This window comes from Akebia trifoliata, chromosome 2 (genome assembly GCF_017979445.1).
Source record: "Akebia trifoliata isolate Shusen 1 chromosome 2, ASM1797944v1, whole genome shotgun sequence".
NCBI lineage: Eukaryota > Viridiplantae > Streptophyta > Magnoliopsida > Ranunculales > Lardizabalaceae > Akebia > Akebia trifoliata.
This window is the reverse complement of record NC_141376.1, coordinates 16800983-16828297: the sequence shown is the minus strand read 5'-3', so window position 1 is coordinate 16828297 and position 27315 is coordinate 16800983. Positions and strand designations below refer to the sequence as shown.

General features: G+C 39.4%; 1 protein-coding gene and 1 pseudogene across 1 annotated transcript; both read right to left on the bottom strand.

Moving 5' to 3' along the window:
* Positions 1-2255: 2255 nt before the first annotated feature.
* LOC147409809 (secreted RxLR effector protein 161 pseudogene) lies at positions 2256-2972 on the bottom strand (annotated as a pseudogene).
* A 1875-nt stretch (positions 2973-4847) lies between these two features.
* LOC147409808 (uncharacterized) lies at positions 4848-7574 on the bottom strand. The gene has a single exon (XM_086432015.1). The coding sequence runs from the start codon at positions 7572-7574 to the stop codon at positions 4848-4850; it is 2727 nt and encodes a 908-aa protein (XP_086288141.1).
* Between the last annotated feature and the right edge of the window lie 19741 nt (positions 7575-27315).

Genomic DNA, 27315 nt, shown 5'->3' with positions numbered 1-27315 from the left:
GGGAGATGATGTCCCTTGACCTTGATTGGTTTTGATATATTTTGGATTTGTCGTTGAGTTATGAGCGTACAACAATGTTTCTAGAAGTTACATCATGACATCACACGACTATCCTTGTAATTGACAAAACATGGTACTAACAATCTCCCCCTTTATCAATTACAAGACAAAACCAATCCTAGAATACCAACTGAGACCCTTTGAACAAAAATAATCACTTACATGAAGAGCCCAAAAGGATTGAACACAAAGTATATTACTATGAAGCATACAGGATATATATTACTCCAAAACAAGAGAGCTCTTGGAGATTGCAAAAACATTTTCAATTACAAGACACGCAGATATCTCCCCTTACTCCTTGCAGTGATCATATATTCCTGCATTCAAACAAGTGTTCACAGGTGGGATTCCTTCTCCCCCTTTTTGTCAGTGATTGACAAAGGGGGGTAACACCCCAAGGCCAACAGTCAAAGGAACTAACAACAGTGGTAGAGAAGCACAACAGTAAAATGCCAAAAAGCAAACATGCATATTCAGAGCCACATATTCATTAGAAACCTGAGTAGGTACAAAAGATAGAGAAATACAGGATATATGATAGACGGCCTGACCAATGTAACCAAACAACAAAAATAGCAGAGAAATGTAACAAAAGGAGCTAAGCACTGCTAGAGCTGTCATCGGAGGTGGTGTGCCCGGGTACACAAGCCCGAACAAGGGTCTTGAGATAGCGGTTCATCTTCTTGAGGCGCGACTCCAGACGAGTTTGCCCTTGGACCAAATGAAGCTGGCCGGCTTCCAAAGTAGCTAACCGAGACTCATAATCGGAGGGAGGAGGTGGAGGTGGAGTGGAGGTCTCCGAAGGAGGTGGAGTGGCAGTCCGATGGGCAGAGCGAGGTGGAGGAGGTGCATCTGGAAGGACAATCCGCATCTTGGAGAGAGTTGCAGCCGTGAACCGGTCTTCATGAATCACTGGACTGGTGTCCGCCGGAAGGCCACAATAAACAGCCAATTGGGAAATGAGGTGGCCATAAGGAAGGTTACCGGAGGACCGGCCGGACCGTGCGAAACCGACAATAGTATGAAGAAGATAGGTGGCAAGACACATGGGTTGACTAGTAGCAACACAGTATAGAGTGTTAGCCATGTGCATGGCCACGTCGGTCTTGTTCCCAGCACGTGGATAGAGATTTGAGGTAAACAGTTTGTGAAGAAGCCTATACCTTGGTAGAAGATCTGTGCCACGAATTGCACTGTCCTTGACCCACTGGATGTCCCGACGTCCACAGAGTACATCCATATAGGCGTTCCGGCGAGACCCTAGGTCGGAAATGGGATCTGGATGGCTGACATAGGTGCAAGTGATACCCAAGATGGAGGCAATGGTGGCAGCCGTAACGTGAGTGCTGATCTGAATGGGCGTGCCGAATGCCACCACATCCAGAGATGGAGGCAAGTCACGAGAGTCCACAATACTGGCATAGAAGCGACATACCCGCGAAGGAAACACATCACCTCCAAGGTCCAGAAGGGCCTCCCACCCCATCTGATGTAGTAGATCAGGAATGCCAAAGGGGTGCACCACGGTGAGATCCACGCGACGTTCACAGACGATGGGGCGGTCGCGAAGAGTTTGCAAGCGCTCGATATATTGTCGTTGGTCATCGTCAATACCGACATCGGACGAAGGGGGATGTCGAGAGCCCTGTGGGGGAGGCAGATCAGCATCCTCGTCATCTGAAGCGTCGGCCTCAGTAGAGGAAGACGAGGAGGAGGATGGCAGGGCAATGGATGTTGAAGCACGCTTGCTTCTAACATTTCGTTGGGCTGGAGGAGGTCGCGCTTGACGACGTCGCGCCATTAGGGTACTGAGGAGCCCAACGGAGAGCAGGGACAGCAGGGCTAGGAGAAGCAGCATTGTGGCAAGCAACAAGAGAGAGAGAGAGAGAAAGAAGAAGACGAAGCAAGAGGGAGAGGGAACAATGGAACAGGGAGGTAAGTGAAAAGGCGCGAAGGGAGAATAAAAGGAGTAAAGAAAGAAAAAAAATTTGAAAAAAAAACGAAGAGTCGCGTTCTGTCGGTCGAACCGACAGACTTAGTCGGTGCCACCGATATCTACCGATGAGTAAGTTGGCGGTGGAACCGACAAATGGCTTATTCTGCCACCGACAATTTCTCCAGAATTCATACCTTTTTTTTTTTTTTTTTTTTTGGTTTTTGTTTTTGTCATCCCGAGAGCACATAGGCCCTGCTCACAATGAGCAGACCCCAATAGATTTCCGAAGGTGATCAAACCGTAAGGAATCGAGGGGTTTGGTGAAGATATCAGCAAGTTGATTTTCAGTCGGGATATATTCCAAGCAGATGGTGTGTGCTTCAACAAGTTCACGAATGAAGTGATGCCGAATGTCAATATGTTTAGTGCGAGAGTGTTGGACCGGATTCTTCGAGATATTGATGGCACTGGTGTTATCGCATAAGAGGCTCATCGTATCTTGAGATATCCCATAGTCCGCGAGCATCTGCTTCATCCAGAGAAGTTGAGCACAGCAGCTGCCAGCGGCAATGTACTCAGCCTCAGCAGTTGAAAGAGATATGGAACTTTGCTTCTTACTATGCCAGGCAACTAAACAGTTCCCGATGTAGAAACAACCACCACTGGTGGATTTTCGATCATCCATGTTGCCGGCCCAGTCAGCATCGGTGTATCCGGCAATGATGGACGAGGAATCAAATGGATACCAGAGGCCATTTTCCGTGGTACCGGCGATGTATCTGACAATCCTCTTAACAGCTAGGAGATGAGATTCCTTAGGATCTGCTTGAAAACGGGCACAAGTGCCCACACTGTAAGAGATATCGGGCCTACTGGCTGTAAGATAGAGAAGGCTACCAATCATACTCCTGTAAAGATGCTCATCTACACTTTTACCTGAAGGATCTTTACAAAGTTTAAGAGTGGTGCTCATAGGAGTATGATGTGTTCTACCAGACTTTAAGCCAAATCAATCTACCAAATCTCGCGCATATTTAGTCTGAGAATGAACAGGCCATTCTCGAGTTGTTTAATTTGCAATCCCATGAAAAAGCTGAGTTCACCAACCATGCTCATTTCGAATTCGGATTGCATAAGGTGAGCAAATTTTTGGGCCAAGCCTTCGGCGGTGGATCCGAACACAATGTCGTCTACATAGATTTGAGCAATGAGAGTGTCGCCACCAATTTTTTGAACAAACAGCGTTTTATCAACGCTCCCCCTAACAAATTTATGACTGAGCAGAAACTGAGTCAGTCTTTCATACCAGGCGCGGGGGGCCTGTTTGAGACCATAGAGAGCCTTTTTCAATCTGAATACTTGGTGAGGATGTTTGGGATCAACAAATCCTTTTGGTTGTTCAACATAGACTTCCTCATCTAAGAAGCCATTGAGAAACGCACTCTTAACGTCCATCTGGAATAGTTTGAATTTCAACACACATGCAATGGACATCAAAATCCGAATTGACTCAAGTCTTGCCACCGGGGCAAAGGTTTCATCAAAGTCAATCCCCTCAATCTGAGAGTAGCCCTGTGCAACCAGACGAGCTTTATTGCGGACAACATTGCCAAGTTCATCCGATTTGTTCTTATAAATCCACTTAGTCCCAATGACATTCTTGTCAGATGGCCTTGGTACGAGCTGCCAAACCTGATTCCTATGAAATTGAAGAAGTTCGTCTTGCATGGCTTGGATCCAGTATTCATCATGGAGGGCTTCATCAACATTTTTGGGTTCCAACTTGGATGTGAAGCAAAGATGACTATTTAACGCCTCAAGTTGCCGTCGGGTTTTTACTCCTATGTGAGGATCTCCAAGGATTTGGCTGGAGGGATGACCTTTGACAACAGGTAGTGTTTCTGGAACTAGAGACATTGGGGCTGGCAAGGGTGTAAGAGGGAACACTCCCTCGTCCTCACCTTCAGTGTCAGAGGAACCATTCTCCTGAATGAGTTGATCATCGATCACCACATTTATGGATTCTTGAAGTGTGGAGGTCCTCTGATTAAATACTCGAAAAGCTCGACTGTTTGAGGAGTATCCCAAAAAAATTGCTGGATCGCTTTTTGAATCAAACTTTCCCAAATGTTCCCTATCTCTAAGGACATAACACTTGCTCCCGAATACCCTAAAGTGCTTAACACTCGGAGTTTTGTTGTTCCATAGTTCATATGCTGTTTTATTCAGGCCTGCTCTGAGATATACTCTATTGATGATGTGACAGGCAGTGTTTACAGCTTCGGCCCACAGACTTTTAGGAAGATGTTTACTGTGTAGCATGACTGTGGCCATTTCTTGAAGAACGCGATTCTTTCTCTCGGCAACTCCATTTTGCTGAGGGGTCTTCGGAGCGGAAAATTCATGTCGTATTCCATGATCAGAATTGTGTGAATCTACTATCCTCAAACTCACCACCATGATCACTTCTTATTCTACCAACAGCAGATTCCTTTTCTATTTGGATACGCGTTATGATCTTTTTGAATTCATCGAAAGTATCTGATTTTTCTCTTAGAAACGCAACCCAGGTGAATCTAGAGTAGTCATCAACGATCACCAAGAAATGTCTCTTTCCTCCTAGACTTTGTACTTTAGTGGAACCTACAAGGTCCATGTGTAAGAGCGCAAGGGGTTTCGAGGTTGCGAGAGTGGTTGTCTTTTTATGGGTACTTCGAATTTGTTTACCTATTTGACATTCCCCACAGACATCTCTTGCTTGTTTACCCAATTTGGGTAATCCTCTGACTAACCCTTTCGAGGCAAGTCTAAACAGGTTCTTGTAGTGAACGTGACCCAGACGTTGATGTCATAACTGAACTTCATCAATTTGAGCCATGTTACTAACTGTGGTATCTCTTGAATTCTCGATAACATAGCAGTTATCAGAAGTGCGAAGGCCTCTCATGATAATTTCTCCATTCGGCGTGGAGATCTCGCACACTTCACGATTGAAGCTAACACGGTGATCCTTGTCACAAATTTGGGATATGCTAAGAAGGTTATGTTTCAAACCATCTACGCACAATACATTTTCCACCGTGGGCAATCCATGGCCACTGACAGTTCCTCGCCCAATTATCCTAGCGGTGCTGCCATCACCAAAAGTGACTGATCCTCCATCAAAATCAACCAAGTGGCTAAATTGACTTCGGTCACCCGTCATGTGTCGGGAGCAACCACTATCAAGATACCAACGTGAATGATTCCCAGCTTTGAGGGCTGTGTGAATTACAAGGCACTTGTTGTCCCCATTTTTGACTTTCCATTGTAAATTCGTCTTGGGGGGATTGTATTTGGTATGAGAGACATCCTTACTAGGTGAGCTTATCTTAGGGGACCTACTCTTCTTGGGTGACTTTGAGGAAGGATTTTTCATTTTGTACCTTCTTCCACTTTGATTACCCATACTAGATTCAGCAAGAGCTTTAGCTTTTAGATTTAGATAGGCAATCTGTTTGAAGAGTTCCCCAATGTTGCTGTTTTGTTTGGGAGAAAATGAATTCTTTGTTCCCTTCCATTTTGGTGACTTTTCTTTCTTTGTTTTTTCAACTTTATTCACCAACGGATTCTTTCCCTTATCATGCTTCTTCTGTTCAACCGATAAAGATTTTCCAATAGAGGTCTGAGAGGTTGCGGTGTAGATAGTTTTGTATTTGATACATTCAAATTTCATGTGGCCCGTTCTACCACAGAAGTTGCATGTGATAATCTTTTTGGAGTCTTTCTGAGTGTTTGATGACTCTCCATGTGCAAGAGTAGAAGGAGATGGAGGTGATGTAGAAGTATAACTGTCATAGCCTATTCCTCCTTTATCTCCATAGGGTTTTTGCACTCCTAGAAGTTTTTGTAACTCCAAGCTACCATGAGTGTAGTTATACTCAAGTCTAGCATTTTGTTTTTGCAGTCTATCGACGTCAAACTTAAGAACTTTGTTTTCATCACGGAGATTGGCTAATTCTAAGTTTAGACGAGCTATTGTGGAGTTGGCCATCGAGAGGAGATTCTTGAGTTGTTGAAGATTTTTTACCATCTCCTCTTTCTCAATGAGGACTGTCTCAGATGTAGAGAGCAAGCTAGACTGTCTTTCTAAGGTTGTAGAGAGCTGAGTCTTAATACCTTCTAATTCAAGTCCTAAGGAGAGTTTTTCCTTGCACATTTCCTCATATTGGGCATGCCACTGTTCTTTTTGGAGTTTTTCTCGACTATGTTTCTTGGTCAGTTTTACATGACTAACGAACAGTTTGTCAAATGCAGATTGGAGTTCAAGTTCATCACTGTCCTCATCTTCTCCTTCTTCATCAGAGGAAGAAGTGACCATGGAGCGATTCTGACTTTCACAGTCCAGACCTCCTTCAAGTTCATCCCCATCTAGAATGTTGGCAGTGGTAAAAGCCATAAGGATTCGAAGAGTGTCTTGATCTTCATTATCTGATAGAGACCCTAGTTCTTCTTCGTCTCCAGATTCTTCAGAGTCATCCCATGTGGCCTTAGCAGCCATTGTTGTGCCCTTATTCTTAGGTTTAGGTAGACCTTTGGATTTGGGTTTAGAGGGGCACACATTTGAGTAGTGACCACGACCGCCACATGTATAGCACTCAGTATCTTCCCTTGGTTTAGACATGGTTCTTCCAACAGGCGCATGTCTATCTATCGGATGATTACGTCTACTAGTATTACCTGGTCCTCTTTTTTTGAAGAATTTTTGAAATCTTGAGGCTAACAGGGTTAAGTCTTCCTCATCCGAGTCAGTCTCTTTCTCCTCTTCAATCGATATCTTCTTATGATCATGGGAGGAGGATTGAGATCCGATATGCGATGTTCGCTTGGATGTAGACTTTGAGGAGGATGTCTTTAGGACCTGAGTCTTCCCTTTTGAGGGAGGCCCCTCGAGATGGAGTTTGAAGGTAGTGAGAGACACCATAAGTTCCTCAACGGTCATTGCTTCCACATCTCGGTATTCCTCAATTGAGGTGACCTTAGAGGCAAACCTCTTGGGTAGGGATCTTAGGATTTTTGCACAAATTCTACCTTGAGGGACGGTTTCACCTACATAAAACATAGAGTTGCAGATGTCACTTAGACGTGCGTAAAACTCTTGGACAGTTTCGCTTTCCTCCATTTTGATATTTTCAAATTGGGTGCGGAGGAGTTGAAGTTTGGATTTTTTCACGATACTTGTGCCTTCGTGAGCGGCTTCTAGAATTTTCCATGCTTGCTTAGCCGACTGACACGTGCATATCCGTTGATATTCATCGTCGGAAATGGCACTCGTAATGGCATTTAGAGCCTTGTAATTGTTGCTACTATCTATTTTGTCCTGTTCTGTCCATTTCCTTGATGGTCTTGGAACAGACGTAGTGACACCATTCACTTCGATGATGTCAACGGGAGGTTCCCAACCTTCCTCAATCATGTCCCACACATCTCTACTTAGTGAGTTGATGTATATCATCATTTTATTCTTCCAGAAGGCATACTTAATGCCTTCGAACATGGGTAGACGAGCCGAGGACCATTTATCGGCTCTAGACATGGTGAAAGGACACGGATCACTCAGGGTGGTTAGACCTTTATAGAGCAACCTGCTCTGATACCAAATGAAATTACCAGCTTTGACAAGATGGTGACCTAGAGGGGGGGTGAATAGGACTAATTTAAAATTCTACTGAATGTGAATGTTGGGATGTGAATAAATTTTAATGTCAGGGAGCATCCACTAAAACATTCATGTAACAAGATATTCATGCAAGATATGATCAGTCATGATATGCATCCAAATTGACATAAAGATAAGAGAATCAGAGACAAAATATGATACACACGATTTATAGTGGTTCAGCACCCGTGCCTACATCCACTCCCAAGAGAACCCAAATTGATGGTTCTTGGTATTCACTAATGCTGAGGTTTTTGGTTCACCTTAAACCGCACACAGAATTTTTCGGGTTAATTCCGCAACCCTACAATTGAATGGACCACATCCACTCACAATCCTTGAGTTTTATACTTAGGAAACTCAGTAACCTTTGTCACTCAACTTGAGTCTGCAACTCAATCAAGTGCTTGATTTTGAAGAAGAAATCAAGTGAACTATTACTAGTGTATTTTCAGAATTTAAGATACGAACAATCAAACTCACAGTTATGACAATTGAAGTGAGTGTGTTGTTCTTTGGTTCTTCATTACTCCCTTCAACAATGGCTTCTTGCCTCGCTCGATGTTAGACTGCAACTCTCGAAGGATGGAGTAAGTAGAGCTTGATCAATTAAGACGTGATGGTTTGGTATGCATGGTTTTGATTACCCTTCACGACTCTTCTTCCTTCGTTAAGCCTTTTAAATTATGCTTATTGGCTTGGGCTGAACTTCGAAGATGTTGATCAAAAAGAGAAGAGGCCTAGTGCTTTTCTTTTAAAGGAAGAGCTCTTAACGGCTTTCTGTCAGTGGCACCTGAATTGCAACGGTGGCACCGACCACTCATAACGGTCGAAAATCTTACCGTTTCGCGTTTTCGGCAGCACTGACGGTGGAACCTCCAAGCTTAATCGGTGGGACCGATGAGTACTTTTACGGTGGAACCGCCCAGAGTATGTTTCTGCCACCGAATGAAAACTCCTTCATTAGTTCTAGCGGTGGATGACGGTGGGACCGATAAAGTGTTATTCGGTGGAACCGATGCCTAAAATGTCGGTGGGACCGGCAGGATTGTTCTTCTGCCACCGATAGAAGGTATCCCATGTTAATTTGTCGGTGGATAACGGTGGAACCGTTAAGATCTTCATTGGTGGGACCGATGAATATTATATCGGTGGGACCGATGAATATTATATCGGTGGGACCGACAGATTAGAGCTTCTGCCACCGATAGAAGATATCTCGAAATATTCGGTCGGTGGCTGGCGGTGGATCCTTTACTCCTGCCGACAGCTTCTGATCCCCTTGAGATATACCTGCCTAATGTTTACCAGCCTAATGTTTACCAGTGGATAAAGTAGAGTTCAAGGAGAAATCGTGGTATTCAGACATCAATGCATACTTAAAAGATCGAACCATTCCGTTAGATATAACAGTAAATGAACGAAGGACCATCCAAAGATTGGCAGGTCAATTCTTCCTAAATAACGGGACTCTATTCAAAAAATCACATCACAAGGTTCTTCTTCAGTGCATTACAAAAGCAGAGGCTAAATGATTAATTGAGACTGTACATGGTGGAGTTTACGGACCTCACATGAATGGTCATATGCTTGCCAAGAAGATCATGAGAATGGGATATTACTGGACTACAATGGAAAGCGATTGCTATCAGCACGTTCGTAAATGCCATCTCTGCTAGATCTATGCCAATAAGATCAACGCTCCACCTTCAGAATTGCACAGCATGACTACTCCTTAGCCCTTCTCACTCTGGGGCATGGACGTTATTGGGCAAATTTCTCCAATAGCTTTAAATGGACATCGCTCCATCCTGGTCGCTATCGATTATTTCACAAAATGGGTAGAAGCTGCATCATATGCTAATGTCACCAATTCAATGTATTGAAGTTCGTCAAGAACAACATCATCTGTCGATATGGGCTCCCTAACGGATTAGTAACGGACAATGCTAAGAACTTCAACAATAAGGATATGATCAAGATGTGCGAAGACTTCCATATCATTCATCACAGCTCGGTACCCTACAGACCCAAGATGAACGGAGCCGTCGAGGCAGCCAACAAAAACATTAAAACAATCATCGATAAAATGGCTGTTACATACAAGGATTGGTACGACATGTTGCCTTTCGCCCTTCATGCCTATCGGACTTCATTTCGAACCTCGACTGGAGCAACTCCGTACTTGTTAGTATACGGAATTGAAGCAGTCTTACCCGCCGAGGTTGAGATTCCCTCCCTTCGGATCTTAAAAGAAGCAGAGTTAGACGAAATAGAATGGGTTCAAGCTCGGTTCGATCAATTGAATTTGATAGAGGAGAAACAACTTGCAGCTATCTGTCATGGGCAAATTTACCAGCGACGAATAGCTCGTGCCTACAACAAAAAAGTTAAGCCTAGAGATTTCTCACTAGGAGACCTTGTTTTAAAGAAAATTTTGCCAATCCAAGAAGACACCAGGGGAAAATTTAGACCAAACTACGAGGGACCGTTCATTGTGCAGAAGGTGATGATGGGAGGAGCTCTGATTCTCACAGAAATTGACGGACAAGTCTTCCCACAACCGATCAATGCTGACACTGTCAAGAAATATTACACTTGAGATCCGACCCTGAGATGACGAAAGGCCATCTTTGCTATCCAAAACTAACTATCAACCCTAGACAACCCTTTTGAGCCATCACGTTCATTTCTTAACCTAAGACTAGGGCAAGTCAAGAGTAAAAAAAAAAAAAAAATCAGAAAAATCAAAGCATCAAAATACTCCTGGCCCGCATGAGGATAAACTGTGATCGGCTAAAAATACAAAAAAATCAAAAAAGTCAAAAAATCGGACATTTAATCTTGAGCTCGACCCAAATCTCCAGCCTAAACAAATTCGAGAAACGTTGGGAGGAGACATAGATCACCTTTTCGAAACAAAAATAGATGAATCCCATGTCTAACCCACTTCAAATAAACTCGATAAACTTAGATCTTAACCTTTTTTGTACCTTTCCACTACATTTAACCTTAGCCAACATTTCGTCCCACCAAAAGTTCTTTTGGATCAGGGAATGTTCTAAGGCATCATAATGACGGTAACAGCATCAATGATCTTGTAACTTGATCCAGACCTCAAGTCTTATTAGTCGTTGGAAGACTCGAGAGGAGAATCTAGATCGGATATTCGAAAAAAAAAATACTTGAAGCGTAGAGTAGCCAATCTCGTGGCTCAACTTGAGTTGTCGAACACGAATAGTCGTCAACAAACTCGAGAGGAGAATCTAGATCGATCACTTGAGAAAAAGTGCCACTACAAGAGTAGAGTCACCGATCTCGTAGCTCAACTTGAATCACCAAGCCTTGATATAGAGACTCCAAGCAAGATTTGTAATGTAAAAATTCAAAAAAATACAAGCATAGTCTGAAAGGGCATAGTAAAAACCCGAAAGGACGCTGTGAGTAAAAGAATTAGACTATGGTAAGATTAAAGCCACCGACACGATGAAAACCCAAAAGGGCGTCGATGCGCAAAAATGTAGAAATCAGGTCTGGTGAAAATCGTAGCTGGCACCAGGGGCAATAAGGAAAAAAAAATAAAATGAAGAACTCCTAGCCCGCATGAGTATAAACTGTGAACGGTATAATTTTCCTGGAATCCCAAGTCTCATGCTCAATCGATATTCACCCAGTACTGGGGCATTGTGGATAACTCTAAAAGGAGCGTAAAAACTACTGACATCTATATCCTCAGTAGTTGGCGAAAACGTAGATATCATCAAAGTAACAAAGGTTTTTCAAAAGTCTTCATATTCTATATCTACAATATCTATTCGACAAGGACAAATCACAAAAATTCAAACGTTTTCAAAACTAATATTTTGGCCGATGATGAAAAATCTAGGACTTGCTCAAACTTCATGTTTTCAAAGCAATAGATACACCTGAGGCCAAGTAAGTAAAAAACCTATTTTCTTTTTGAGGACAAGAAATTTTTTAATGTTTTAAAAACATCCCTCCATTATGGGGTGTTTTGGAGTCACCACCATTCAAATGCGGAATTGGGTGTGAATGGTCACCCGAAGTTATATTTCTTGAAAAACATGTCACTTTGGACATATGATGACTCTCGTTGGATAATGCATATTTGGTCCAACCTTGATTCAAGGTAAGGGGGTCCATTTGTGGAGTAGGGAAGGTGTTAGGCACCCTACTCCACCCACCATAGGTGGTAACCTCGGATTCGGTTTTTTTGAAATAAAAATAAAATAAAATCGAAAGAATTTGATGTGTGCCCTCAAGCATGAGGGACTTTCAATATTGGCTTCAATCATTAAGGGCACCCTTATGTAGAAGGGGCCCTTTGGTGATTTAACCCATGGTGGTGTGTGCAAATGTGTGGGAAAGGGGTGAGTAGAAGAGGGGATGTGGAGGGGGCGTTCCTTTTGTTGAACCCACCTTGTCCTTGAGTTGATCTTCAAATATGTCTTCCCTTGAGTTGACTTGGGCTTGCTTGAGGTTGTAGAAGATTGAGTTGAGTTGAGAGTGAGGTGTTGAGAGTAGAGTAGAGTAGAGAGTTGTAGTTTTAGAGGATTATTTTTTAAATTTTCATTAGTTGTGGTGAGGGGAGAATGGAGGGGTTTTTATAGAGGTTGGAGACATATTTTGAGGGTATAATGGGGTGAAGGATGAGAATAGTGGATAATGGCATGGGTTTGAGAGAAGAAGGGTATGAAATTTGAGGGAGAAATAAGGGTAGTTTTGTAATGAGGAAAATGGGTTGTGTTTTAACCCAAATGGTTTGGATCTTATCCAAATCCATTTGGGTAGAGTGTTTGGTGGGGTGAGATGAGTGATGGTTGATGGGAGGAATGGTGGTGTAAGGGAGTTGTTTGGAGAAGGAGTGTTGAGATGGTTGAAGAGGTATGGTGTTTGATTTGGAGAGATGAGTAGTGATTGGTTTGATTTTGAGAGGATTGAAGGGATGATGACATGTGGCAAATGTAGGGATGAAGAGATTAGTTGATTGGTGATGGTGGTTGGATGATTAGAGAGAAGAGTATGAGAGGTATGGGTTGAGGTGATTTTGTGGGAGTATTTTAAGGGAAAGTGATGGATAGATATGGGTTGTGATGTGGGTGGTTGATAGTGTTAGAGAATGGGGAATAGGTTAGGGTATGTAGGGTATGGGTTATGATGTTGGTGGTTGATGATGAGAGGATGGGGAATAGGTTAGGGTATGTAGGGTATGGGTTATGATGTTGGTGGTTGATGATGAGAGGATGGGGAATAGGTTAGGTTAGGGTAGGGTTATGGGTTATGATGATTAGATGAGGGAGGTGGAAGGAGATGATGACATGTGTCATCTCTTGGTGATTGGTTTGATGTGATGATGATGGGTTGGATTGGATTTGGGTAGTGGATTGGGCTTTGGGCTTTAGTAGTAGATTGGGTAGGGTTTTGGGCTTAGATAGGGGATTGAATAGTGATGAGGATGGACTTGGGTTTTAAGAAGAGTGATTGGGCTTGGTAGAATAGTATAGGGTTGGATTTAGGAATGTAGGAGGGTGGTGAGGTGTGTGAGTCCATGGGCCACGTAAATGGCCTCGAACATTTATTAATGTAGATTTGGGCTTTGGGGCCCATCCCAATTTTTTTTGGTTTTTTGGTGTATTTTGCGTCGAGGGCCCGGTCAAATTCGGGTGTCTACACTTTTCATTTTAAAAAAAGTTTCATATTACATGTCGTTAAAAAGAAAAAAAATATATAAAAATACCTAGTGCCAATCATACGTCTCGACGAGAAATAAGTCTCTCTTCCAAGGCACAAATTCGGGTAGTTTGTCCCATCACCACCACTTCATAACTCACCAGGTAAGACGTGAAGGCATCAAAGTCGGGACCCTAAGCAAGCCTCTCCTGTAGATCACCAATCTTAGCCTTCAAAATGGAAGATTCCTTACTCCCCAAAAGACCCAAGCCAATCTCCTGATCTTGGCAACTGTGTATCTCTAGTGCGAGTAAATACTCCAAATTCCAACCAAAGGAACATGTTGATATTACAAGAGAGTAGCACCGATGCAACAGGCTCGTTCGTAGTTTATGCTCCTGTTAAAAGGAGAGTAATGAATGTGGTTCTAAAATATGGGTGACTCAGACTATGTAGCCCTCCTGTCTTCAGATCTTAGTTGATTCAACTCCAACAACAAAACTCTCTCTTGGTTCTGTAGCAACTGTTAACAACCTTATTGCTTGCGCCGTTGTAAAGATCAAAGGTGCCATTACAAGGGATAGGGCATGAATAAGGAAGATTAACTCGTGGTAAAAATAAAGTAAGACAAAAAAGAGTGGATTTTAGGTTGAAAAAAAAAACAAAAACAAAACAAAAACAAAAACAAAAACAAAAAAACAAACTGACAAAATAGTATTTTCACAAAAGCGAAATTCAAATTTGTTCAAGACTCGTTAGAAAACTCTCGTTTCAAAGTTTTTCTCCAAACTATCACAAATCTGAGACCTCACAAGAGCTCCGGGCCATGAGGTCGAGGAAATCAAGAGGCTCACCCTGTCAGACCCCGTGCTTGGGCAACCACTTCTTGTCATCAAATTCATCAAACCAAATCGGTGTTTTCAAACTTGTCCGAGCAAAATCCTTGGGCCCGCACAAATCAGGATTTCGTCTATTCTTTGCACGCAACTCCTGCAAAGAGGGGCAACTGTAGATACCCAAATTTGACTAGGCCCTCGAAACAAAATGCCCAAAAAGATAGTAAAAAAACGGATTGGGCCCTCAAAGCCCATACCTCCAAAAGCCCTCTATTTCTTTCAATAAATGGCCTAAGGCTTTCCACGTGGCCCATGGACCCCAATTCCACACCACTCTTCTACACTCTTCAACTCAACCCTCAAACCCATTCTTATTCTACCTATTACCTAAGCCCATTCAACTCAACCCATATCTATTCCTATTCAACCCACAACCTAAGCCCAACCTCACACTATACCCAAGCCCAATTCTCAACCCAACCCAACATTACAACCAATCAACACAATCATCAAGGTGGGACACATGTCACCACCTCAACTCACCTCTATCACCCCACTAACCATCCCATCACCTTTTATTTAAACATCATCTACCCACACCCCTAACCTATACCTACCCTTTTTACCCACATCAACCCATCAACTTTTCTCTAAAAAAATCTAATCTACCCACACCCTAACCTATACCTCCCCCTAATCTACCCTCATCATTCCCTACAAAACTCATATCTACAATCTAAACCTACACCCCTCCTCTCAAATCAAACACTCATACTCTCTCATCAATTCATCTCAACCCTTCATTTTCACCCATTTTAACACATGGCATCATCTCCCACACCCTCCCAAAATATCATCAACCATCCTCTTACACCCTCTATTCTCTCAAATCCAAATACTACTCCCCAAACACTCAACCCATCCATCACTCTCTTACACCCCATCCTCACCATTTATTATCCTTCACCTAACACTCAATCCAAATGGGTTGAAAGATCCAACCCATTTGGGTTGAAAAAAAATCCATTTGATCTTCTTACACAAATACCCTCAAAACACTTCTAATTTACCCCTATCTTTCTCTTAAACCCCACACCATTCAACCATTCCTCCTCATTACACCCAATTTTACCCTTAAAAACAACTCCCAAACTCTATAAAACCCCCCCTCATTCTCAATACTCACTACCTAATTAAAATTTGAGAAAAATACTCTCTAAAAAAAAAAAAACTCTCTATTCACCTTACTACTCTCAACTCTCAACTCACCTCCATTACCCTTACTACTCTCAACTCTCAAACTCTTAACTCTCAACTCACCTCCATTACCCTCAACTCTCAACTCTCAACTCTCAACTTCTTCTCAAGCAAATCCAAGAAGGTCAAAGGGATTCATCAAGAAAAGGTAAAGAAAGTCAACAAAGAAGCAAGGTGGATTTGGACAAAAGAACACCTCCTTCAACTCCCCTCTTCTACTTATCCCTTTCTTCACACCTTCACACACACCACCATGGTTTGAACCATCAAAGGGACCCTTTTTCAATACGGGTTCCCTTAATGGGTTGAACCAACATCAAAGCCCCTCATACTTGAGGGTACATATCGGATTTTTCGATTCTTTTTCTTATTTTATTTTTATTTTCAAGATGGACCGAGTTCGAGGTTACCACCAATGGTGGATAGAGTAAGGTGCTTAACACCTTCCCTACTCTATAAAATGGACCCCCTTCCCTTGAATCAAAAGTTGGACCAAATGAGTCAAATCCGTACGAGAGTCATCAAATGCCAAAAAAACAAACATGATTTTTCAAAAAAATACAATCCGGGTGACTATTCACACTCATTTCAAATATGAATGGTGGCGACTTCAAAATCCCCTAAAGTGGATGATATATTCAAAATTGAATAAATCACGTGTCCACGGACACAATTCAATCTTTGTTTTATATTTTAAGATATACATGTCACTATTGCGATATGTAGAGCTTTGGGAGTCCCATTGACCGAGCAACAAGAAGGGGTGAAGTGGGTAGTACCCTTTCCCAAGGGTGTGGGACTGGAGCCATCGATCCAAATATTACAAGGGGTAAGGAAAATAATTTTTAAATTTATTTTCTAAATAACTATATAAGGTTAATAATCCTTCAAACCAAATCCAAGGTAAATTTGTTCCCAATGAGAACAAAGGCATGAGGAAGGAAACAAAAATAATAAGTGAATGTCATACCTAATTTGTGGTGAATCAATCTTCAATGAAATGCCACTGTTACTCCAACCCCTTCTCTAAAAATTTTTCCTATTTTTTAATGATTTCAACCTTTTTCCTTATTGCAACTCCCGCTCTTTCTCTGAGTGTTCAAAATTTTTACTTTAGATAAATCTCCTCAGCTCAACATGGTTCTTAGGATTCCAAAGAGACAACAAAAAATCCTTCATCTATTCTACTTCAAATGAAACTATTTTTAAAGAAAATAAAAGAAAAATTGGAGATTGAAAAATCCCATTTTCACAGAAAAATAAGGATTTTTTTAAATTTTTTGCTTTGAACCTATTTATTATGAAGGAGACAAAAACAAATCAAAATCAACAAAATGGGGTTCTTTTTCAAATCTCTGTAATGCATGTATCGATTAAAAAAAATTGATGGCATCTCTTCAAGTAATCAAAGATTATAACACGAGAGACTCCTTTTAGCCTTGAATGGTAATAGAATCATTAATGGATTAAAGTTTCATTTGGAAAACACATCATATAAATCCCATTATATAGACCTTGCAAGATCTCTGGAATAATTCTTAAGTTGTATATAATTATCCTTAATTATTTAACATTTCAGTTTCATATATATGGATAGGAGTGTCATGATCACACACAACACAACTTAGTAATTTAGTTTATTCTTGTCAACTTCTTATATTTTTTTTAAGAAAATTGTAAAAACATTGGGCCAATGATTAATAGGAACATCTAATCATGGCATTGTTAATTGATTCAAATCTTTACTGTTCATCTAAACAGAAGTTAAGAAAATGAGCGTTTGTTTTCTTTTAACATTTAAGTTCCTCGAGACAATCAATAACTTGTGTTGCCTTACCTATCCCTACTTAAAGTTAAATATAATAGAACAATTTTGTCTGTACTCAACAAACAAACACCTTGCCGTCACTTTTGATAGAGGAACTAACAACTAAATATCAGCTAGTAAGTAGTATAAATTACTAGTACAAAGATTACATAACCAAACACTTGAGAAAGGAAATAGAATCATTAGATAGTGTCAGCCATCACAATTTGAAACAAGAGCTAACTAACAGAAAAGACTACAAACTTTCAGAAATTTCTTTTTTTTATTATCCTAGTTAGTCCTACCATACTTTAAGTTTGATATTCTATTATCTGGTATTGCTTTCACGATAATCCTTCAAAACATCGGCCCTGCTTGGTACAAAGCAAATCATTTGCAAATGCAAATGATTTGTTGGAATCTAATTTACAGCTGGTTGGTAACATTTTGAAATTTTTTTCTATTGTTAATTATTTGCATGAACCTTTCAAATCCTTCACAAATTTCAGCAAATAGTTTGCGGCCCAAAAAGTGATGCAAATCATTTTAGTTGGAAAGCTTTCGCATTTGCAAATGGTTTTGTAAAATCCCAAGTTTTCAATTCGTATCTCGAGAAAAATAAATAGTAAAATTTTGAGAAAATCTGGAAAAGTAGGACTTAGGGGTAAAACTTTAGGATTCTATTCTGATCATTTTTAATGAAATTTGACCTTACCATTGGATTCAAAATGATCGAAAAACATACTTTAGCCTGTAAGCACGCTCAAACGCGAGTCCGAACATAAAAATTGCAAAATCCTAGATTACCGAGTCAAACTAGGCTAAAATAGTAATTTTTTGTTAGAGCAAGAATTATTATGATTTGATTACACCAGTAGGCTTGTAATAAAAAATTATTGAACATGGACTATTTACTTGTCATTTTTGAAGTCCAAAAAGTTGAATTATCGTCAAAAATGAAAATGACATCAATTTTAGGGTCACCTTAGGCCAAAAATGTAAATTTTGTTAAAGACAGAATTTGTAGAAATTGACTATACCATTAGACCCGAAATGAAAAACTAGATGAAATAGAGTATTCATCCGTCACTTCTGTAGTCTGGATGATCAAGTCATCGTCGATCAAAACAATAAGCAAAATACCGATTTCGTCCCAAGACTTTATATAAATAAACTTTTTAATTTTTTTTATTCTTCATCATCCCTAACCCGTCCAAAACCAGCCAACGAAATTTCAACAGAAATTTCATTTTCTTCAAAATTTCAACCTTTGATTTGTCACAAACGGTCCGCCTTCGACGACCGACGCAGAAAGGAAAAAGGTCCGCTGCCTCGACATCTACGAAACTCACCCAAGATCTTTTCGTTTCACTTTCTTTTTCACCCTGTATCATCAAAAATCAGCCGTATTTATATACGGGAGTTTCGAAACTTTGACTTCGAATTTCATCCGTTTGGGAATCAAACCGTCATCCGTCGCAAAAGAGAGAAAAGACGATAGCGTCGAGATCTTCGAAACCACCGGCTTACATTCAAAAATCAACTACCTCAAAGTTTAGTCCATCTCGATTTTCATATCGTTCGCCTCAATTTTCGTGCATGTACTCATTTCATTTCGCATAGAGATAGTAAGGAACTCTCAATTTCTATTCGTAATCGTAGATTGTGAAAATTGCATTTATGATTTTATTAAAATTTTGTGGTGAGTTTCCAAAAATATAGAATTGAATTGATTATTTCAAATTCATACCAGAACTTGCATTTTTGATATGTTTAATTGTATTTTATAACAAATTATACCAGGGTAGGATATTTCAATGGGTTATTTCCGTCAGTTAGGTCCTATGCACCGCTCGGACCCCGTTTTGATTAAAGTTTTGTACTTTTGCAATGTTATTGATAAAAATGAATTTCACAGTTGAAAAAAAATGATTTAATATTCAATGAACTCAAATTGAGTCGATGAATATTAGAAAGTGGATATTTTATTTGAGAGATTGAAAATTGTAAATATCAAAAAAAGGGAAAAAGGGTATGAAATGGTAAAATGTCAGAATCACACCCGAGGGGTGATGTCTGCATTTTACATTATTGTGTTGTGTGTAGGTTTGTGAACGGATATCCAGGGATAATGTTACTGGTTGCATGTTTATTTACTTTCTGTTAGCGCGAAACGCTGTTTACTTTTCCGTTCTATTATTTATTTGAGGCCGGATGGCCACACTTGCATGGTAAGAAACTGGATATCCATTCTCAACCTTGTATTGTTAATTTCTCTTTTTTTTTTAAATGAAAATAATATATATTTGTAGCTATTTTCTGAGCTGTTAAAGAGTTTGTGAATGCCTAAAGGGATAGTGCGTCATATCATCTGGAGTAGTGTACTATCCTAAGATGTACGGTAGGGACCACCAAGCTCATACGTGGTATGGGACGCGTATGAGAGTGGAGTTACAACTGGAATCCGGGTTTATTCCTCTTTATCTTTACCAGTGAACTTGTAATGTAAAGGTAGTCGTATACAAATGGTTTGTATATTTGGGAATCACATATACGCCTGATAGGCATAGATGAAGATGATTAGTCAGTGATCACTAACAATCTATAGTAATCGAACGTTCTGAAACATCGAAAAGAGACCCATTGCTTACGGTCACGTCAAATGGCCAGTCTGAGCCGGATAAATGGTCAAACAAGCATGATAAGTGGAGCGACCGGCCACAAAATTAGGAACTAAAAGCTAGATAAGAATTGTAACATCATGTCCCGACTGGGAGCGATCCAATCGTGAATCTCAAATATCTAATTCCAATACTCCACCATAGTAGATTATGTATCTGTTGCCTTACTTTGATATATAAAATGAAATGCATGTTTAATGTTTCTATTTGGTCAATTAGATTTGTATATAAAGAAAATGCTATAGTGAGTATTGTTGGTTGATGTAATGTCAGTTTTAAAATGTTTAGTTGCTCATCCCTAGTTATATGTACCAGTTAATCGTAGTTTCTTCTGTAAAATTTTGTATATTTTAAAATGATTCATGTTAGGAGGGGTTATTAGTAGAAATTTTTTGTTTTCCTACTGGGTAACCATTATTACTCAACCATTCTTTCTTATTTTTTTAGCTTCAGAGCCTGCAGTTGGCAAAACGGGCGTAGAACCAACGAGTGGGGACCATCTGGTGGGTCAGATAGACAACCAGAGTCCATTACCTGGTGAGTACTGGGGTTATTACCCCTAGTGGTGTTAATTTACCTAAGAGTAATATAGATTTTGGTTTTGAGCGTTAGGAATTTTTTTAGAGTGAGGAATTTTTGTATAATGGTGTATATAAACTTCTTCTTCCGCACTCTAATTTTTATATGTTATTAAATGTATATAAACTTCCGTCAGTATTCTATTTTGTATGTTTATATGCAGGATTGTATGTCGTTTATCAGGTACAGGTTGAACGCCTTGAAATGCTAGCATAAACAGAGGAGACCATGTCAAAATTTCAAGGTGTCACCTAGTACATCGAGATCTGACATGGGGATTTGTGTTAGCGTTTGGCGGCGCCACAGATGGTATCAGAGCATTGTATTAGATCCATATAGGATACATATCTACTATGTTTTGAAGAGTGGGCTGATACCATAGAGATTAGAGCGATAATCATAGAGTGTCACTAAGAACTCGGTATCCGAGCTCATTAGTAGTTCCGTATTGGAATTACGAGTTCTTCCGTGTCTAGAAGTCTATAGAGCTCAGTAAGCCTAGTATAGGATTTTATGTTTGTTCTGTTTGTAATGAAAATAGAGTTCATTACTAAGTTCCAAGCTACGGTAGTAATTCATAGTTACGTAAGTGCGATTTTGGCCTTATTTTTATAAGTGCCTTGCTACGGATAAACACAAGCGAGTGGAGTAGACGAGGTAGAGGCCGAAACGCAATAGAGACGAGACAAGTTCTGGATCAGACTACTAACTCGATAACATAGTTAATGTCATTTATGGGACAGATGGCTAAGTCTCATGTCAAGTTCGGAGAGGAACTATGAATAATACAACCACCACTACCTCGAAACCAAATGGAACGAAAGGCAATTAGTATCTAATAAGAGACAAACAATTATAAAACTAGCAAATTCATAGGAAAAATAACCATATATGAGGAGTGAAATTATAGATATACCAACTCAATAGATGGAAGACTTTTATAAGAAACAACAACCAACATATACTATTAAATTAGTCGAAAGAAAGAGTTGTGATATATTACGAATGTAGCAAATTGGGACATAAAGGAAAGCAATGTCCGGGTTGACGTTAACCGATTAAGGATGCGTGACTCAAAAAGATGCTAGACAAGCCAATTCAGGGAACAACAAGACCACCAGATTTCAATAAAGTGGATAACGTACTCATGCCACCCCGAACAGACAAGACTAGTGGTCAGAAACTAGAAATGGTACAAGACTTACCACAATTACAAGATGCACCACTAAATCTAAGAAATGAGGAAGCATTGGACTTCTTCGCAAGAAGCAAATACAATTCAACCTCAGGAACCACTACTACGGGTCGTGCCTTTGAAGAATGGGAGAACTCCCCAACCTAAAGGACAGGTAAATCCAGGGATGAAGTTGTAAAATTTCCAACGATTACATCCACCAAGAATTAGGGATTTTTTTTCGATCTGGTTGAGGTCAATGAATGGATTTTGAAGACCCGAAAGATTTTGAGTGCTATGTAATGCCCGAGAGATCAGTGGGTGACGGTGACTACATTCCAGTTGGATGGAGATGCTAGTCATTAGTAACGTTTTGAAAAGAATGTATTGGGAGATGGATCGTTTGAATGGTTAGACTTCAAGAGGATGTTTGTTGATAGATTTATATCAAAGACTGCTCGAGAAATCAAGTATAAAGAATTTTTGAGATTAGTGCAAGGTCATCTATCGATTATAGACTATAAGATGATATTCACTAAGTTGTCACGATATGCGTTCGAGCTTCTCCTGAGAGATCTGCAGAAGGCCGTAGATTCTTTAATGGACTATAATCCTACCTAAGGGCCAGGAGGTCAATGATTGAGACTACTAATTATAGAGATACGATGAATCAATCTTAGAGGGTAGAATGAGGGGAGATGGAGTTACAGACCTTCAAGGTGTAAATTAGTAGACCTTAGATTTCTTTTCGTTCCAGATCAGATCCGACTAAGAGGCCGATGTATTCGAGGCTAATCTTTCCCAGATCAGTGTATCCACAATATAAAAACTCCTCCACTACCGAGTTGTAGAGTTCCCCCATCATTGAATTATAGAGCAGTTGGAGCTCCAATGATGCCAACAGGGCCAAAGGAACCAACAAGGTAGGTTTAGAGCATGCATGCTCCAATTTACCAACTGCCTACTCTAGAGAAATCTACGAAGCCAAGATCATTAATATGTACAAGTGTGGGCAGGTGGGACACATATTATTTACTTCAACAGTTGCAAAAGGCTAACTACAGCTAATAGTTAATAGGCTAAAGTGCAGATAAGACAAAGAACATCTAAACAACTCATACAGCTACTAGAATAGAACAAGAACTACTACTTCCTAAGATACGAGAACTCATAACTCAAACTTATTAGCTTAGTTAGTGCATAATATCAGTAGACAACGTAAAGGAAAGTCGTAGTGACACTAGTAGATAAAAGTAAGAAATGTCAAGCCCTACGTTAGTTATTAGCTTTGATAGAGAATGATAAAACTATTGAAAGCAGGCCATGTAAAGTGTAGTGTCATTCTGTTTTGTCAGTTCCGTCTCAACTAGTTAACTCCGACTGATTTCTAGTTGTAGTTCCATCAGGTGTTGTTGAATTGGGACGCTAGTCTTTATATCAGTAGTCTAGTCAATTACTCCATATATTACACTAGTAGATAAGCAGGTATTTCTTGTATATCCTTCATGTCGAGAGCTATTTCCTCGAATATCAACGCAGGGAGTCACGTATCTTTCCTTTCGATTGAAGATGGCTTAACTTTAGGATGCCTAACGACTGAACTATTAGATGAAGCAGCTCTTGCTTTACGACTTCTTGAATCGATTCTCCTCCTTTAAAAAGATAGATCATCCTTTCCCTTCATCTTTCTATCCTCGATGTCGGCTCTAACTTTTCTTTTGCCTTCTTCTTTCACGATCGCCTTCCAGTAGAGGAATTCATTATTATCGTTCTCGTTTACGTGATCAATGCCTTCTACAGACAAGCGCTTACTTCGAGACTCCGATCGTGGCTCATTTTCACTTCTCGAAATGAAAGTGTTATAAGTAAAGATTATGACTCCATAGAAGCAGCGGCTACCACCTGCCTGTGCCCACATCCATCCTAAAGAGAGAAGGTCTACAATCAAGACATACCCTTCTTATAAGGTAAGGTCCACTTGTTTATACGAACAATTTTTAGACGAGAAGGAAAAAAAAAACACACGCGTGGTCCGTTTAAATATTGGTTTTTCATAGGCGAGTTTGGTTATACGGTAAAACTATGCATTGAGAAGTAAAATTCATGCAAGTAGGGGTAAAACATAATAGACGGTGTAATGAGTGAGAGAATTAAAGATAAAGAATAGAGAAGATGTGAAAGGATTGTTGTTGATAGACATTGGTGGGGAAGTGATACATGGTGAATTAATTTTTATCTTAGGATTATACAAATAATGGATTGGTTGGAGTATGAGTTTGAATTAGAGTGATTAATTAATGAATGTGTTGGGTTGACGAAATATAGGAGACATAAGTCTACGAGTTATAAATGAGATTGGCTTGGAACTTAGAATAGATGGTAATCAAAAATAGGTGTTGTTTATTATACATGTTGTGTTAGTGGAATCGCGACAAAACTCGATAAGGTATGATTTTAATTTCGAGGATGAAATTTTTATTAAGGGGGGGAGAATGTAAAACCCTAAGTTTTAATTCGTATCTCGAGAAAAATAAATAGTGAAATTTTGAGAAAATCTTGAAAGTAGGACTTAGGGGTAAAATTGTAAGATTCTATTTTGATCATTTTTAAGGAAATCTGACCTCACCATTGGATTCAAAATGATCGAAAAACATACTTTACCCTGTAAGCACGCTCAAATGCGAGTCCGAACATAAAAGTTACAAAATCTTCGATTACCAAGTCGGACCAGGCTAAAATAGTGACTTTTTGTTATAGTAAGAATTATTAAGATTTGATTATACCATTGGGTTTCTAACGAAAAATTATTGAACATGAATAATTTACTTGAAATTTTTAGAGCCCAGAAAGTCGAATTATCGTCAAAAACGAAAATGACATCAATTTTAGGGGTTACCTCAGGCTAAAAATGTAAATTTTTTTAAAGATAGAATTTGTAGAAATTGACCACATCATTAGATCTGAAACGAAAAATTAGATGAAATAGAGTATTCATTTGTCACTTTTGGAGTCCGGATGGTTAAGTCATCGTCGATCGAAGTAATAGGCAAAATACCGATTTCGTCCCAAGACTTTATATAAATAAACTTTTTAATTTTTGTTTATTCTTCATCATCTCCAACCTGTCCAAAACCAGCCAACGAAATTTCAACAGAAATTTCATTTTCTTCAAAACTTCAATCTTCGATTTGTCACAAACGGTCCGCCTTCGACGACCGACGCAGAAAAGAAAAATGTCCGCAACTTCGACATCTACGAAACTCACCCAAGATCTTTTCGTTCCACTTTTTTTTTTACCTCGTATCGTCAAAAATCAGTCGTATTTATATAGGGATTTCAAAACTTTGACCTCGAATTTCATCCATTTCGGGATCAAACCATCCTCCGCAACAGAAGGAAGAAAAGACGATGACGTTGAGATCTTCGAAACCACCGGGTTAGATTCGAAAATCAGCCACCTTGAAGTTTGATTCATCTCAATTTTCGTGTCGTTGTAGACACCTCATTTTTGCACTCGCCTGATTAATCAACTCGTCAACCCGATCGCAATGATTCCCAATGATGGATGTGTATTCCATTGCTTTATTTTGTTACCAGATGTGTTTCAGAAATTCGGATGAGGTATCTCGAACTGACAAAATCTTAGAAATCACGCTACGCTAGGAAAATACGACTCTAGAAACATAGAAATTATCATCTTGCAAACCAAAAAGAAGCTTCACGATAAAAATCACTAAAAATTGACCAAATTACCAAAATACCCCTAACATCAAAACAACCCTATAGCCTACATTACGCTTAGGAAAACCCATTCAAACACATAAAATAACAAATCGGAACCAAATAAATCATTTCAACAATTTTAACAGAATTCGACAAAATTACGAAAATACCCCTCAAAAAGTTCACGACAATTTCATACTAAAAAACTTCATAAATGATAAAAACCAACATTCCCATCGAATTCCTTATGAAAAACTGATTCCAAAACATCCTGAAACATGGAAAAACGACTTAAAACGTAAATAATTCTCTCCAAGGGCAAAATGGTAATTTCATAATTTTAATAATTAAAGATTTCGAAATTAATAAATAAATCATTAAATAATGTAAAGTGAAAAATTAATAAAATTAATTTTAAAATGTGAACAAAAAATCGATCAATCAGGCTTTCAGGCAAAATTGTTAAGGGTTTGCAAGATATTTCTTTAAGGACCCCTCCATTTGGGGGTCTAAAGAATTAGAGATATAATAGAGAGGGGTACTCAAAAAATTTAAAGTCAATCAAGCCCCCACAGCATCTCCAAAACCCTAATTTTGGAGCCTCAACTCCTTACCTAACACCCCTGCTCTGATTTTAGCCTAAAAAAACACCCAAAAACCTCTCAAAAACATCCCAAAAATACACAACAAATTCGAAGCACCCAGATCCAAGAAGGAGATACCTTACCTCGGAGATCAGAAATCAGATCCGAAGATAGAACGAAGTAAGGAATACGGTACAAGGAGCCGTTTTCACCAGATCTGAGGGAATAACACTTTTGCAGATCGAAGGTAAGTTTTTTATTATTATTTTTTAATCTAGGTTTGTCATTAGCGATGTAGATTTATTTGGGATAAGTAGAGACCGGCAATGGCCGGGCGGGGTTGGTGCCTAACACCTTCCAACCCCGTAACATGATCCCCGGATTCAGATTTTCTATAGTAGATTAGTGTTTATCCATTTTAGAGTCAGTTTGGTTCGTAGACCACAATAACTAGGTGGCGACTCCAAAACCACAAGGGTCAAAAGCGGATCCGCGCACCCCGCGGATCGAGGGCGATTTCAATGGCGACTCCACTAGGGACATTGAGGATCAGACTTGAAAAACCCCAAGTATGGGAGCATCGCTAAAGTAACCTAGATTTTTTTTTATTATTCTTTGTCTGTTTGTTTATTCGTTATTTGCATCTTTGTTTTTATTTTTATTTTTATTTTTTTTTATTTTTTATTTTTCTTTCTTGTTATTTTTGTTTCGTTCGATTATTAAGCATGCCATTTATATTTGACTTCGGCATATTATTCTTGTAAGTTAATCAAGGGTCATCTAAGGTGGTCCTAAATAACGAAGGGTTTTGAAATGGTTAATTTTGTTGAAGATAATATAGTGATTGGAAGACCGTGACGTTTGATTTTTTTTACGTGCGTGGATTTTTAAAATTTTTTTTTTTTTATGTAGGGTAAGTGCGATTGATCATAGGATAGTGTTTTTTTTTTCTTTCTAGTTTTCTTTATAAAATAATTTTGAAAAAAAAGTGTGTAATTGGTTTAAATAATTTGTCTTTTTAGGAACGTAATGTTGACGGCAATAAGGAAATCACAAAAAGGAGTTTTGTTTTAAAATAATTTTTTTTTTTTTTTGGAGGATCTGTCAACGGCAATGAGGGGCTGATGTGTAGTAAAAAGAAATCTATTTTATTTATAAAAAAATTCGATTTTTTTTGTTCTGTTCACAGCAACATTTAAATGGTGTGTGGCAAATAAAATCGCGTTGTTATGTTCACACAACATCTTCCCAAATGAGTTAAATGCAGGTTCAACGTCTCCAACAAT